Here is a 16,248-nt window from a genome sequence, read left to right as displayed (position 1 = left end):
GGGAGTCTGTGTATACAGCTCTGTCCCCACGGGGAGACGCGATGCTGGTTGAGGGGAGCTGGTGGATGTCCCAGAGCCTTATCTAGGCTAAAACATTCGCCCTTAAAAATCACGCTCTTAGTCGCAGCATCTTTACCCCCAGGTTGTTGAACAATTGACAAATGGGTAAAGGGTTGCTGCTTCAGGGTTGTAGTTTGCCATTGCAGGACCCATGCACCAGGGGTAATGCCCGTTGCTGAAAGATTCAGTTGCAATGTGGCACTGAGCGCAAACAGTAGGCAGGGGATGTGTGAGCAAGTGTCCCAACTGAACTGTTGAGCTCAGTGTCGTTTCGATAATGGAGGGTTCTCAGTCAATTCTCAAGCCTTCTCCATTGACTTAAATTATTTTCCTGAGTGAGTGGAGGGAGAAGTCCAAGTCTAACGGCAGCATGGTGGCTCAGTGGCTAGCACTGCTGCCTCACAGCGCCAGGGACCCGGGCTCGATTCCCACCTGGGGTGACAGTCTGCGTGGAGTTTGCACATTCCGCACGGGTTCCCTCTGGGTGCTCCGGTTTCCTCCCACAATCCAAAGATATGCAGATTAGGTGGCTTGGCCATGCTCAATTGTCCCATTGTGTTAGGGGCATTTGTCAGTGGGAAATGGGTGAGGGTGGGTTACTCTTTGGAGGGTCGGTGTGGACTGGTTGGGCACACTGTAGGGAATCTAATCTAATTACAACTGAAAGATAGTGAACGGGGCAGACAGAACCTTGGCTACCATTTCCACTGAAAAGCAGTCCATCTGACAACATAGCACCTCTCTATCTCTCCCTCTCTCTCTCTCTCTCTTTCTCTATCTCTCTCTCTCTGCTGTACTCCAGTCTGTGGAGAGCTTGAGCCCTTCACCATTGAGAAGATCATAGAACCCCTGCAGTGCAGAAGCAGGCCATTTGGCCCATCCACTCCACACTGACCCTCTGAAGAGCATCCCACCCAAAACTATCTCTGTAACCCTGCATTTCCCATGGCTAATCCACCTACCCTGCACATCCCTGGACACTATGAGACAATTTAGCATGGCCAGTCCGCCTAATCTGCGCGTCTTTGGGACTGTGGGAGGAAATTGGAGTTCCCGGAGGGAACCCGCACTGACCTGGGTGAATGTCCACACGGACAGTCACCTGAGGGTGGAATCGAACCTGGGTCCCTGATACTGTGAGGCAGCAGTGCTAACCGCTGAGGCACTGTGCTGCCCCAGAAGGCGGGGAATTTTCTCCTTGAATTGCTGCTGTCCACATGGTGTAGATGGTGCCACAATTGACGTAGAGATCGGTAACTGTTAGAAAGAAAGGTATTCCCACAAAACCAACCACAAGAAAGCTGCTGGGCAAAATATTACTTCTTTAAAACTTTCATTACATCAGACCAACCGAAAGCAACACAATTCAAACATTCAACAACGCATAAATGATTTTTTTTTCCCATCCAAGGGTAATTTTCACTTTGACTAGTCGATATGACAAGGATACACCTCGCATGCTAAAAGCACACGCGTCACCCCCCACATGAATACGATACCACATGCAATCTCACAACTCAACCTGGCCTCTGTTCTGTGAGATCTCTCACGTACAGATCAATGGATTTGGTCTGAGAGTGGCTTTGACCATTAGTCGAATTCTGCCTGATGATCCTGGATGTGGTTAATATTCAAACAGTACATTCCTAAAGTACCTGCTTAGCTATGTTCGTGACAATCTTGATGCCACAATATTCCCAAATATTCCTTTCACTAACCCCTTGGCTGCCTCTAACGGCGGTCTTTCTAGTTCACAAGCTCTGTTTTTTTTTTTGTTTGTCTTCAGATTTCTGTTCTTTTTAACTGTACACCACACACAGTAACACAGCCCTCACTCTATTCCCCATGCTTCCTCAGCCAGACCAATTCAGAATTGCAGCTGTAGATCAGCCATCTAGTTCACCATCTATTTACCTTCACCTTCAACTCCAAATCCGCTGAGATCGCAGAAGCATTTCTCGAATGTGAAATGCTTGCTAAGAAGCCCGATAACACCCCTTTCAGAATGCTCGCTTTGGAATCAAAGAGAGTGCTCACAGACCGACAACATAAAACATTTACCAAAATGCAAATGTGCCATCACGGTACAGCCACAATGCTGTTACAGGTGGAGTGATGCTGAAGGAGAATTCCAGGATTGTGATCCACTGAAAGTGAAGGAATGGTGATATACTTCCAGATCCAGATGTTGTGTGATTCGGAGGGGAACGCGGTGATGTTGCAGTGGAGGTAGCTGCTGTGGAAGGAGCCCCAGCAAGTTGCCTCAGTGCATTTTGACTATGACTCCCACTGTGTGCGAGTGGGCAGAGGTAGTGACATTTTGAAGCATGGTACCAGTCAGGCTTTGTCCTGCTGAATGTCTTGAGTGGTTTCGGAGCTTTGCTCAGCGAAGCAAGTGGAGAGTGTTCCATCACACGTTCCCTAACATGTGCATTGCAGAAGCTCGGTAGAATTTGGGGGAAAGTCAGGAGGTGAGTTACTCACTGCTGGATGCCCAGCCTCTGACCTGCTCTTGTAGCCGCAGTGTTTTTCTGGCTGGTCCAGTTTGGTTTCCCTTCACCAGCGTTCCCAGTTTGTGGGCTCTGGACCAGGATGACTGCATTGAGTATGACCAGTGAGGCAGCTGGGTGGGTTCAAGTGTTGGTGCAGGACCTCCTTCTGAGTTCACTGCTCCGTTAGCTGTAAGATAGCTGTCTGACTGCAGCAAGGAAAGCTTTTCTGGGGCAGGAGGGACAGTGTGGACAGAACTTAACATATTTGTCAAATGACCCAGGACAAGAATGACGGTGATCTGCAGTTCATGGTAGTGTGGTGAAAGCAGATTCTTTTGTGACTCTCCAGAAGAAATTTACTAGCTTATTGAGAAGGGAAGTCTATTGTTGGGCTGTGGGGATAGAGCTAAGGGACTAACTGGATCTTTCTGAGGGCTAGTGCAGACACAATGGGCTCAGTGGCATCCATCTGGGGCTCACGAATATTCTTTGAGACGGTGGTGAGTTTCCTTGACTATGTTTAAAGGAGAAAGCAAAAAAAAAAGAATTAAGTTAAAGCAGAGTCCCGCAGTGATCAAGAGCAATTGTTTATGCCCAGCTAGTGATGGTGGATAGGATTGAATTTGTTAGCGGTTGCCTTATCAATTTAAGCCTGGGTCACAGTAAAGAATTGAACTCATGAACACTACCACCCTACTTTATTGGCTGAAGAACCCCTTCTGAAATGTATGGTTCTGTGACCACCCTAATCTGGCAGGTTTGAGGGAGGTAGTGGTTAACAAGCAGTAGTGTGGACAAATGCAAGGGCACCGTAACTACATCTTAGTTACAATTACCTACAACAGATACACCAAGATACGTCAGCCTTGGGATGAGGAGCCGGTGAGATTCCACGTGTGCCTGATATCCTCCATGCACAATGTTCAGTCCCACTGCTATCGTCAGAACAGCACAATAGAACTCAATTAGCTCCACACACCTAGCAGATCAAACCCCTGTTAATTTGCAATTACCCAAAAGCCTGTTGCCTGTGTCCTAACACACACCAAATTATACTGACACCCCCCACACTCACTGACCTACACCAGCTCTCAGTTAATTATCACATCGATTTTAAAATTCACATCCCTGTTTCTGAATCCCTCCAGGACATTTCCTTTTTCTAACTCTAACCCAGGGAGATCTCTGCACTCTGGTCTGAAGAAGGGCTCATGCCCGAAACGTCGATTCTCCTCCTCCTTGGATGCTGCCTGACTGCTACGTTTTTCCAGCAACACATTTTCAGCTCTGATCTCCAGCATCTGCAGTCCTCACTTTCTCCTACTGTGGTCACTCAGCCTCTTAAGCATTCCCGTTTTTTTTAACCATGTCTTCAGTTGCCTGGCATCTAAGTTCACCTTCCCTACACCGCTCTCAGACTTGCATTCCTCCTTCAGTGTGCTTCAAACCAACTGCTTTGACCCTGTATGGTAGCTAGGTGGCAAATGCACCTGTGAAGGGGAATTTCATTATGTCAAAGATGCTTTATGGCTGTCAGGTATCAAGCAGGGGGCTGAGATAATATTATCCTTCTTGTGTTGTTACTTGGGACAGTTTCTATTCCAGCTCCATGAAGCATCGAGAGAGAGAGGAAACAAACAGGGAAAGGGAATATTTCCTCAGCGTCTAATGGTTTGTTGAGAGGAAGTGGTGAACAAGGGAAAGAGCTCTTCATTACCTCTATCAACGACAGGTTGAGCAATTGTTTACCTGAACATACGGTGCTCTTGTGGTGACAGGGGCCTTGTTTTCACTTTGCCCCTGTTGCAGAGATGAACCTCAATGTCTGGATTCCCCTGCCTTTTACACGAACCATTCTCCCGGGGAGCTGCAGAGAACGTACAAGCTCAGGATGTGAACAGACGAGGCTAACTGCAATAACTTTGCTCTAAGGGGGGGGATTAGTTGTATTTTTTTTTAAAATAGTGTGCTGCCCTGTCAGTTGCTGAGCTGTCACTGACTGGAGTGCAGGATTATGGCTGTAACTCCGTGAGCATGGAAGTGCCTGTAAGTTGCCGATCATGTGGTCGTATCAACAGCCTTGTTTTTCTCTCTCTCTCTGTCCTCCCACCACTGCTGCCTTCCCCGATATCGCACACCCTCTGACCTTCTCCACGGCAGTGATGTCTTCTGCGGCTACCTGCTCTGCACTGGCGTTAGCCGTGTGCCGCGGATCGGCCGTCTCCTCGGTGAGATCACACCCACCTCCTTCTACCACCAAGGCAAGCTGGTGGACTGTAGGTAGGTACTCAGTGTTCTGGTGGCTTCTGTTTCTCAGGGTTGGGACAGACTACTCTTTGAGTGCTTGGTATTGAAAAGGCCTATTTGAAAACCTTCTGGGCCGCATTCTTTTTGTGCTATTTATGATGGAGCTTTGAAACGAGGGCCATGTGCAGTGTGCAAAATGCAGGGGTATTCTTTCATCTCCTTGGCAGTTGTGTAACCAGTGTTTTTTCTCTCCATACATGCGAGTGAATAAATGTTTGTGTACATGTGTGCATGTGTATATATATGTTTGCATATGTAATACCCATGTATAATCTATGTGTGCTAATTTTCCCAAATCCTGCACGTGCAGTTTTTAAAATTCTCTCCCCCATTCTGCCAAATTTGGCAAACTTGCAATGTTAAAGGTGATATATGAATGCATATTGCCTTCTCTGGTTCCTGATTATGGCTGGACTTTGCTGTTTATCCTGTATAACCACAGCTGCCACCATATTGCACTGTATGATTGAGGTTTCCTGAACTAATCCTATCTGCATGAACTCTGCATTGACCGATTAATCCATACACGCTCTCCTCGCACCAGTTTGGAGCTTCTCCATCCTCCCAGCTCTCTCTGCTTTAATGAAGCACCTCAGACTCACTGTCATGCCTCTTTCTGATGTTTACTCTGCATTTACTGGGCGGGTTTTGAATTCTTTCACCCATCCCGTTGCTCCTTCTCCTTCAGTGGCAGCCACATTATTATGGACGACGGGACAGACCTGGGATACGTCGAGGATGGAACGCCCTGTGGGCCGTCGATGATGTGCACGGATCGGAGGTGCCAGCCCATTCCTTCCTTCAACATCAGTAGCTGTCCCAGTGGATCAGCGACCAAGATATGCTCTGGCCATGGGGTGAGTACGTGTGCCCAACGTGTGCACGGCTGAGTGTATCTCTGCTAGACTCAGAGTCCGATGGGAAAATCCTCCCATCAGCCCCTCTTCCTGAACAGGGGAAGGCACTGTTGTCAGGAGCAGCTTGGTTGGTTGTCCTCTTGACTGCTGAGTTCAGAGGTTACAGGCTCAGGTCTCATAGCATGTGATCTATACTGATACTTAGGTGCAGGTAGAATGGTGCTCTGCTTGCTCTCTCTCCCAGCTCAGGGGGAGCTATTTGTGAGTAGCACCCAGCCCTCCAGCAACGTCACCCAAAACCCCAGATCGTTGTTGCAGTGCGGTTTGTGTCACGTTATTGCAATGTGCTGCCGCATGTGGGAAACAGCACCCTTCAACAAATTCTTCACATGAGGCGCTTTGGAATGTCTTGAGATTGTGAAAGGTACTATGTAAATGCAAGGTCTTTCTTTGGCAACCCTTCCACCTCCCCCCCCCAGTCCAAAAAAGGAGGAATGTGGGACATTCCACATCTGTGGCTTGGGATTGGCGAAGCATATGAAGCGAATAGCCTTAGTGCAGATTTATCTCCTCAGTGGCGGGCTGGAGGAGGGGTTGATATATCTTGCCAGGGAAAGGGAAGAATGGCAGCGGGAACTGAAGAGGAGAAAAGGGAGCAAATTCAGCAGGAACAAGAAGTGAAGGGTTCATGGGGAAAGAGGGAATTGGATTCAAGAGGGCAATGGATTCTCTTTTTGGATGTTAACGGTATGCAGGGGTATGGAGGAGAAGGAGGCAAAAGGTTGGTAGTTAGTAATAGCTGCTGCTAGTGCACTGGGCCGAATGGTCTCCTGCATCATATTGCTCTGTGAATGGCACAAGATTTAGGGCTAACCGGATTGGCCGTTCAAATAACCGGGCAGGGGCACGTTCTGTGCTCTGAGCTTCTGTGGTTGTGTTTTGTAGGGTGTAACAGGCGATAGCCAACCACCCGATTTATATTTGGGGACCGAGGGAGGCACTGTGGAACATGCCCTCGGGGTGGGGGGGTTAAATACCCCTCAGGTGGAGGAGTCCATGTTAGAGCCGAATTCACATTGGTGTTGGGAGGAGAGTGTCTGGTGGAGGGATGACCTTTTCCTCATTTCCTCCCTCTCAAGCTGTGCTTGCTGTTGTCTCCTTTTGCTTTCTTCCTCCAGTTCTGCTTCCCCCCCCTCCCCTGTTTTTGCTTCACTGCTGCTCCCCTCCCCAGCCCTTCCATTCATGCTGTGCGCTTTTGCAAAGGTCACTCCGTTTTGAAAAGTCATTGGCCGGTAGTGGATTGACTGAGAATTCGGAGGGTCTGAATTTAACGGAGAGATGCCCGGTGCTACATTACTGCAAAGAGCTGAGTAATTCCTCCAGACGCAGATTCAATAAAGTTCGAGGCGTTAGCAGCTGAGATGATTGCTCATTGTTTGCAAACGTTTATCTTTGCGCTGGCCAGTCGACGTAGTCCCAGAGCTGGGAACAAATTTCATAGAAATGCACTTTCAGGGAATTAGGAACTTTGCCCATCCTTATGGTTCATGGTACTGCTCTTTGAAGGCAATGTCATTAAAGTCTGCTTTGCAGCGTCCTTCTTATCCTGCTCATGGGGAGGCAGTGGTATTATCGCTGGATTGTTAATCCAGAGGCCCAGGTAGTGTTCTGCACCATGGGCAGATGATGGAATTTGAATTCAATAAATATCTGGAATTAACAGTCCAATGATGACCATAGATCAAATGCCCAATGGGGATGAGGAAAAGCCCCACGTGGTTCACTAACGTGGTTCACTAATGCCATCCTTACCTGGTCTGGCCTACCGTGACTCCAAACCCACAGCAATGTGGTTGACTCTTACATTGCCTTCTGGGTAATTAGGGATGAGCAATAAATGCTGGCTTAGCCGGTGATGCCTGCATTCTGTGAATGAACTTTAAAAATTGACTTTTTAAAAAAAAAAGAGGGTTACAAAAACATGGGCAGAATCTTACAAGGCCCGTGGAGGCAGGATCGTGAGGGAAGAAGGACATCTTGACAGTTGATCTGAAGCACTGCCATCTCCAAAGGTGGGTGAACTATGGGAGGACCAGGCTAGTGGCCTGGCAGGAGTGTGTAGCCAGATATTATGGATTTTGAGTGTATTTAGTGTGGTGGCTGCTCCCTGAGTGCCAGGTTTGACAGGGGCACCCTCGGTGGCAGGCCGATTTGCCATCGCCATGCTCCTTTGATGGTGCTGTGGGCAGCTAAAGGCCACATACCCAGGAGGTGCATGTCCTTTCCCTCCCACTTCCCTGTTCTCCCCCAAGGGGCGTGCAGGCTTCGACCCTCAGCATGTTTAACACTGTTGCCAGGCTCAGAGGACACCTTTGTGTTTTTGAGGCCTTGTGCTCTCCTGTCTGGCTGTCTCCCCGGCCTAGTAAGGCTGTCCTCTTTTCCAAAGCTGGGCCTCAGAAACCCCCGTCCTTAATTGGCTGCCCCCACACTTCGGAGGATCTTACAAGAACAGCCATCAGGCATGGGACGCAGATTTGTCTCTCCTGGAGAAAAATATTTTTGTGGGTGAATTGAGGAATGAGGTTTTGCATCAAGACGTCAGGGAGCCAGGCAGTAGGTGAAAAAGCAGGGCCTCAATGGTTGTAATCTCTGAATTCCTCACAATGCCACATTTGAGCGAGTTTAGAAATAGGATAGATGAATGTGTAGCTTAAGAGTTGGTGCATGAGGGAGGGTTTTAGATTCCTGGGTCACTGGGACTGTTGGGGTGTGTACAAATGGGACTGTCAGCACCTGGACCATGTTGGGGCCAACATCCTTGCAGGAAGGTTTGCTACTGCTGTTGGGAGGCGTTTAAACTGGTCTGGCGGTGGGGGGAAGGGGGGACACAGAATATCAATGAAACAGAGACACATCATGCTACAACAATGGAAGCAAGTGACAGTGAGTTCAGCCACATTGAGTGTCAAGAGAGTAAGGCAAGGCTGGATGGTCTTTACTTCAGTCGGTAAGACTGATGAGTTAATGGCGTGGATTGACACATGGAGGCAAGATGTTACTGCCATCACAGTTGAGGGAAGGTCTAGAGTGGCAATTCAATATTCCGGGGTATGGGATCTTCGGGCAAGACAGAGGAGGGCGGGAAAGGAAATGGCAGTGTAGTACTATCAATGAAGGAGTTAATCACTGCAATAGGGAGAGACAATATCTTGGAAAGCTCTTCAAATGAGACTTGGTGGGTAGAACATAGGAATGTTAAGGGAGCAGCCACTTCACTCAGAGTAACGAATCAGCAGGAAGTAGAGGAGCAAATATGTAGACAGTTGACAGGGATGTGTAAGTGTAATAATCAGGTATTATACTAGGGGATTTCAACTTTCCCAATATAAACTGGGATAGCCGTGGTGTTAAGGGCTTAGAGGGGGTGTTTTTCTTGAGATGTATCCAGGAGAGCAGTCCCAACATCTAAAACATGTCGGAGGAGTGAGCTGGAAGGTGGTCCTTTCGAGTGTCTGTTTGAGTTTGATTTATTGTTGTCACCTGTACCGAGATAAATTGAAAAGTCTTGTTTTGTGTGCTGTGCGGGCAGATCATACCATAGAAGGTGCATCAGGGCAGCTGAACAGAATGCAGAGTTACAGCTGCAGAGAGAGAGGTCAGAATTATCATTCGAGTGATCCATTTAAAAGTTTGAAAACAGTGTATTCAAACTTTTATACCTTCTGCCCAACGGAAGAGAGCATAACCAGAGTTGGGGTGGGATCTTTGATTGTGTAGGCTGCTTTCCTGAGGAATTATAGATTGAGTCAGTGGATGGAAAGCTGGTTTGCATAATGGACTGGGCTGTGTTTACAACTCTGTGTAGTTTCTTATGGTCTGGGCAGATCAGTTGGCATACCACACTGTGACGAATACAGAGAGGTTACTTTCTATGGTGCATCTATAAATATTGGGAAGAGTCCTTGTGGATGGTAGGATTGTGTGTGCGTCCCGGGCACAGATTTGCTGTTGATTTGACTCCGATCTGTTGCAGCTATGCAGTAACGAAGCGACCTGCATCTGCGAGGGTACCTGGGCCGGGACGGACTGCAGCATGTACGACCCCAAACGTGATGAGGCAAAGCCACCACCGGAAGGCCCCAAGGGTTTGTTTAACTTCACTCCCAGCCTCTTGTTGCAATGTTCTCGGTGTTCCTCTGCCTTTTCTTGTTGCATTTATCTGTCGTGGGGTGGGGGGGGGGGTGTGGTAGCGCGCGGAATTTCCAACTCGACATTTTCACAGATTGGAACTTGAAAGGACAGGGAAGGCAGGGCAGCTATTGGAGGAGACATGGTTGCTGCCCACGCGTCTTTTGCATTTCTTTCTCACCTTTAATACATCATTCCGTGTCTTCTCCTCGCTCATCCTTTAACGCCTTTACACCTTGGTTCCTTGGGGGACTCTTGGGTGAGTGTTACCATCATTGTTCTCTGTCTAGTTGTCTGGGGAGGCTAAGGGGGATATCTGACGTGGTTCTCGGTCCAGAAGGAGTTCGAAAGGATGCTGTCCTCCCACCGTCTCCCTCGTCTGTGCCAGAGCTGGAGCTGTCTGTCGTGGAGTCAGATAGCCTGAACCTGTCCTTTCCATGGTCTCATTTATTGGCAGGTGGAAAAAATACGCAACGGAGACCAGTGTTCCCTTGGCCCAGCAGTTCACATATCTCCATCATTGCACTTCTGTCCATCATTACAGTGTCTCCCAGAGCTTAGCGCTTGGAAGCCACCAGGAGGGGGGAGTTTAGAAACCCCTTCTGAAAAGCTGAGGAGAGGCAGTTGAAGAGCAGGGTCCTTTGGAAGCTTTGGGAAGCAAGGGGTAGGGGGCTGAAGGAAGAGGCAGCCTAACAGGATGTGGGGGAGCGAGGGAATGGAATGGACTGTGGCATCTTATTTCACTCGAAGCTGACTGGAGAGGTGCGACCTTTGCAAAATTGTACTTGCCCATCAGGAATAGCAGGAGCAATCCAATACAGAGAAAGATTGGAAGGTAGATAGGAGTTAGGATAGTGAACAAAAAGGAGCGCACAAGAGGTAGAGACAGCGAGGGAGGAGAGTTTAGAATGTCGAGCTTGACAAAGGGTTAAGTAGAATGGTTCATTGAAGGTAAATGATTGAGGGGATTGAACCAGGACCCAATGGGTAGGGGCATTAAATAATAAGGTGACTGGAAGAAGATGTTTTTGCCCATGATCACATCTAATAGGTATAGTTTACATTGTGCTGCTGCACCGGTTATAACAGCTACTGTGATAGGCAGTGCAATATGGTGTCCCACACCAGCAGTGGTAGGATTGATAGTCCCTAATGACTCAGTTCTATTTGTTTGCCATAAGGCTGAGTAGTGACCGGGTGCCACAGTGCAATAGTCACCCTGAACTGGGGGCAAATCCAAACATCTCCTTAAATTGCGAGTCTGGGGACCTACACACTTGATGTTCACTGATTGTCCTCACCAAATTGTGCTTGGGGGATATCCATAGAATTGGACACAATCCCTAGATTGGTACAGTGGTTGCCATCAGAGAGTTGACCCGGGTAATGGCCGTGAATGGTCACACTGGCACTGTACACGGCTGTGGTTCTCTAGTTGAGCTCATGTCCATTATTATCACATGTTAAAAGGGAGTGTCCTGACCACCTCGGGGGTGATTGATTTAACACTGGATCCCTGAAACGGAAATCTTCCTGCGTCCACCTCCCTCATCTTGATGAGCACAACGAGAAGCCTGTGTAAAGGAATGATGATTAACCAATCCCCAAATGCCCTTTCACTGGAAGCCTCTGAGGTCAAACAGAGGTCCACTGCTACTTTACATTAGACATCTGGTTTTAAAACCTCGTAGTCACTGAAGCAAAGTCTTCTTGCAGATCCTGTTTTATTTTCATGTATGTTATTTTGTAGCCGAACCCAAAATGATCTCTACAAAAGCAATCTCTAGTCTCTGCTGCTTTGCCTAAACAAATCCAGTTCAATGTCAAGGCTAGGCCCAGAGTAGTGAGCCCCAGAATGTAATAGACAATTTAACAGATCTCAGCCAGGTCATCACAGTAGTGGGTAGCGCAAGCTTCCATGCATTTGCATTCGTTGCCTTATTTCATTCAATTTACTCCTGGAATCAATTCATTTCACAAAATAGAATGTGACTGATTTTTTAAACTATACAATGAGGAATAGTACATTCAGCAACACGCGTGATTAAACCTTGCAGATTTTAACCGCTGAATTTCAAATCAGTTTTGAGCTCAGAAAGCAAGTTAATCAGCTGCTGCCAGCATCCACAATCCTTTCGGTTTTTATTTAGTATTTAATCAGATTTAACAGTATTCCATTCTTACAGCTGGGGATCATGGCTCCATAACTTGGCTTGAGTGCCTAGCACTCTTGAATGGATTTTCTCACTAAGTGCTCCCTCCTATTCGTCAAGCAAAGAGAGCCACTCTGCATCTTGTTAATTTTAAGAATCAAAGCTCCTTACTCAGCAATGTCTTCAGTTCAGCCTTCAGCATGTGGGAAGGAGTAGGGGGGTAGCTGGGGAAAGGTGGGCCCCAAACCACAATGGAATTGAGCCAGTCTTACCCAGGCCAACAATCCATGGAGCTCAAGCTGCTCCAGTGGATACATGCACATGGTAGCCTGCAGTGATGGTCTAGTTTCAATTGCTTTCTTCCTGCTGTCATTGTCTGCGGTTGGTGTGTGTGTGTGTGTGTGTGTGTGGCTGGAGGGCGGGTTGAAAGGATTTACAGGTTAATAATGAACCTGTTTGGCAATGTTATGAACACAGCCTACCTAGCTAACATGTCCTGATTCAAACCCAAGCGCTCTGGTGCATTACCCACTGTGCCATAAGACCCCTTTGCTAAGAATGCAAAGGTCAAACGTTAATATTTGGCCAACATAGCCATTCATTGTTTTTCTTTACAATATTGTTAGATTCCCTTAATTGCATAACTTTGCTCTTGGGGAGTATCTTGTTTTGTGTTGATTCAGTTTACATGTAGCTGAAGTCATGACGCTGTACAGTCAAGGAGCTGTACAGCACAGAAACAGACCTTTTGGTCCAACTCATCCATGCTGACCAGATATCCTAAACTAATCTACTCCCATTTGCCAGCACTTGGCCCATATCCATCTAAACGTTTCCTGTTCATATACAATTAAATTGGGACCAACATATGGAAGCACCTTGCATTGTATCTTTTCATTCTAAATTTCCCTTTCCTTTTTAACCAAGTTAATTTAATATCTGGCTAATGACCAGTGAGCTTCTTTTTTAAGTAGATAAAGTTTGAGATCCCAGATACTTACTAAATGACCAAAGCCACTAGATTGCACAGGTCAAACAAAATACCATTTACAACACAAAGTTAGAACTTGTAAAACACTCTACAAGATATGCACAACTTATATTCTGACATTCAGATAGTTGGGAAGTATGGGTCACAGTCAACCTGTGGTCCTCACAGAACTCATCAAATAGAGTTAGCACCGATTCTATGGATTTCTCAGATATTGATGGGCCACCAGATCTCATTGAAGCTTTAGCTGTATCCCTCTACACCCCCACCTTAATGAATTTTGGGCATGGCATGAAGCTGAATTCCTCTTCCATTGTCTTTGCCTCCGTGCCCATTTCTTTGGACAAGAGTCCTCTCCCCATCCACAGACCCCTTTGCCAAGCACCAACACCCTCTTTCCACCTGGACCCGTCCTTCTAGCCTTTTACCTGCACTCGATCTGTTTGTTGAGAACAGTTGATGTGACATTGGTCGCCTCAATTTCTCTGCCCCCACCCCACACCCAATCCAACCTATCTCTGAACTCCCTCCGTGCACTTGGGTCCAACCCTGACTTGGTTACTAAGCTTGCCGATAATGGTGGTACTGTTGGAGTCTGGCGTACTCTCTCAGATACCTCCTCCTATCCTTCCCTGCACCACGACCCCACCATGGCACATCAGGCCATTGTATCAACTGCGGTCACTGACCTAATTTGATCTGGTGATCTCCCCTCTCCCCCGATCTCTGCCTCCAAGCGGATGGTCCCCCAGCCCTGCACAGCTCGCTTCTACCTCCTTCCCAAAACCTACAAACAGGACTGCCCAGGCAGACCCATTGTTTCTGCCTGCTCTTGCACCACAGAACTCATCTGACTCAGTTTTTTCTCCCCGGTCCAATCCCTGCCCGCATTCACCTAGGATTCCTCTGAAGCTTTATGCCAGTTTCAGAAGTTCTGGTTCGTAGCTGCCTTCTCTTTACCGTGGAGCCACCATCCCTTTACACGTCCATCCCTCTTCAGATGAGAGCGTTGCTGGAAAAGCACAGCAGGTCAGACAGCATCTGAGGAGCAGGAAAATCAACATTTTGGGCAAAAGCCCTTCATCAGGAATGGAGGCAGGGAGCCTCCAGGATGGAGAGATGTAGACTGGGTGAACGTTTTGCACAACATTAGCATTCTGTTCCCAAAAGAGACCCTGAGTTTCCAGCTCCCTGCCACTTTAACACCCCACCCTGTTCCCTGGCCAACATCTCTGTCTCAGGCTTGCTGCAGTGCTCCAGTGAAGCTCAGTGCAAGCTGGAAGAACAGCACCCCGTTTTCTGCCTGGGGACCCTGTGGCCCTCCGGACTCAATATTGAGTTCAATAATTTTAGGGCTTGACCACTCCCATGTCCTAGTCCCCTACCACACATACCAGGGCCTGTTATCACACAGTCTGTCATTACACACTACCTATTGTAAGTCACTAACAGTCTTCACTAACAGTTATTCACCTTCTTAACCAGATCATTATCCACTTGTTTGTCTATCCAACTGTTCTCTCTCTTTGGACTCTATCCCTACCTATCATTTACACCTTACCCCTCCCCCACCCTATCGTCTGCATAAAAACCAACATTTTCCTCGCTACCATCAGTTCTGGGCAAGGGTCACCGGACCTGAAACATTAACTCTGATTTCTCTCCAAAGATGCTGCCTGACCTCCAGCAGCTTCTATTTTTGTTTCTCATTGAAATTTTGTCACCTGCACAAAGAACTCTTCACTTGCAAAGAACTAGCCTTATATCAGACCTCAAAAGCCAATCCATCTCAGGCAGCCTCAGTGATTTCCCATGTCCTGGTGGTTCAATCTCCTTTCCTGGGTATGGAAACTGCACTCCAGTATCTACTTACAGACATAATTCGAGACAAGTGGCTTCACCAAGCCGGCGCTGCCCTTGGGTTTCTCTGAGTTCCAATCTTCCTCTACCGTATTGTCTAGTGGACTTCCTTCACCCCGCTCTCAGTACCTAGTAAAGGTGCAAAGCCTTCTAATAAACCCCCACGGCTTTTCCTGATCTCTGATCCAAAGACTGAGCTTCACCTGTAGGCTCCCAGGACTTCTCTGAGTCTGAAACATGCTGCACCAGCACCCTGCTAGGGATGTAGCTACTGCTCCTCAACCCTGTCTGTTGCCTTCCCTTTTGTAGCCATCCTGGGTGCTGTGGTCAGTTCCTGGTCCCTTTCTGTGCACTCTGCAACCCCGCCGGCACAATCCTGTTGGCATGGATGGCCGGGCCCTTTAAATGTTTGAAATATGATACTGAGCGTGTGCAGCCTGGGATGCCTGAGCATAGGCCAGGACTCCTGGGGCCTATGGAGACGTGGTGTCCACACTGGAGCCTGAATCCAGACGCATTTGGGTTTCGTAACAGAGCAATGCTGTCAACCTTAAAGAGAGCCTGTGCTCCAAACCCCCCCCGATCCAGTGCAAATGCTAAGTGACCTCCTCTGACTGTTTGTTTTTACGTTCAGAATTTAGAAAGGAGGTTTCTGTTAAAAGTTTTTGCTGGGCAATTTTTTTTTGCTATGACCTACTGTCCTGTGATTAATTACAAATAGGATTCTGATTAGCCACTTGTGCATTTTTTGCAAAGATAAGAAATTGACAATGTGACGGAGATAGAACACAGCAGTGGGGCTAATTTCAAAAGCTCCTTCAAATAGCCAGCACAGGCGCAGCTGGCCAAATGGCCCCCTACTGTGCCTCTATGATTCCTGTCAGGATAAATGCAGGAAGCGTGTTCCTGATGACTGATGTGAAAAACAAAGCCCACTCACATCAATAATTTCAGTCCGAGACCAAATATCTGAAACAGCAGCGTCGTTTTATTTGTACACCTGCAGGTGGGTGTAATGTCTGACGCCTCGAAAGGCATTGACAAAATACACACCAAACCCCAATCAACTCTGCAATTTATACATTTTAAATTCCCATATTTTTGTCTCATTTTACTATTTGTCTCTGCTTCACTTACGTCACTCATTTCCTTAAGACTTATCCCACAACTTCTGTTTATCCTGTCTTGTCCGTGACAAACTCTTATCTCTGACTCCCATAAGGGTGTTTGACGTCAGTCTACCGTAGGTTATTGATTAGGCATATCTTTTCTTCTATCAGCATCTATTTCCATCCAGAGGCCACTTTGACCTCTTTAATTAGGGTTTGTTCCTGTGTCTC

At 47.5% G+C, this 16,248-nt stretch overlaps 1 protein-coding gene across 7 annotated transcripts in view; it reads left to right on the top strand.

Moving 5' to 3' along the window:
- Nucleotides 1–16,248, top strand: part of LOC122551418 (disintegrin and metalloproteinase domain-containing protein 23-like) — a 153,935-nt gene that overhangs the window by 113,560 nt on the left and 24,127 nt on the right. For all 7 annotated transcript variants that reach the window (XM_043693275.1, XM_043693274.1, XM_043693276.1 and 4 more), the window contains exons 22-24: nt 4,713–4,832; nt 5,548–5,716; nt 9,750–9,861. In XM_043693275.1, the coding sequence (XP_043549210.1) occupies nt 4,713–4,832; nt 5,548–5,716; nt 9,750–9,861 (401 nt within the window). The remainder of the gene's footprint in view (nt 1–4,712; nt 4,833–5,547; nt 5,717–9,749; nt 9,862–16,248) is intronic.

Source organism: Chiloscyllium plagiosum, chromosome 7 (genome assembly GCF_004010195.1).
Source record: "Chiloscyllium plagiosum isolate BGI_BamShark_2017 chromosome 7, ASM401019v2, whole genome shotgun sequence".
Classification (NCBI taxonomy): Eukaryota; Metazoa; Chordata; class Chondrichthyes; order Orectolobiformes; family Hemiscylliidae; genus Chiloscyllium; species Chiloscyllium plagiosum.
The sequence above is the reverse complement of the archived record's forward strand: the minus strand, read 5'-3'. Positions and strand labels throughout refer to the sequence as shown.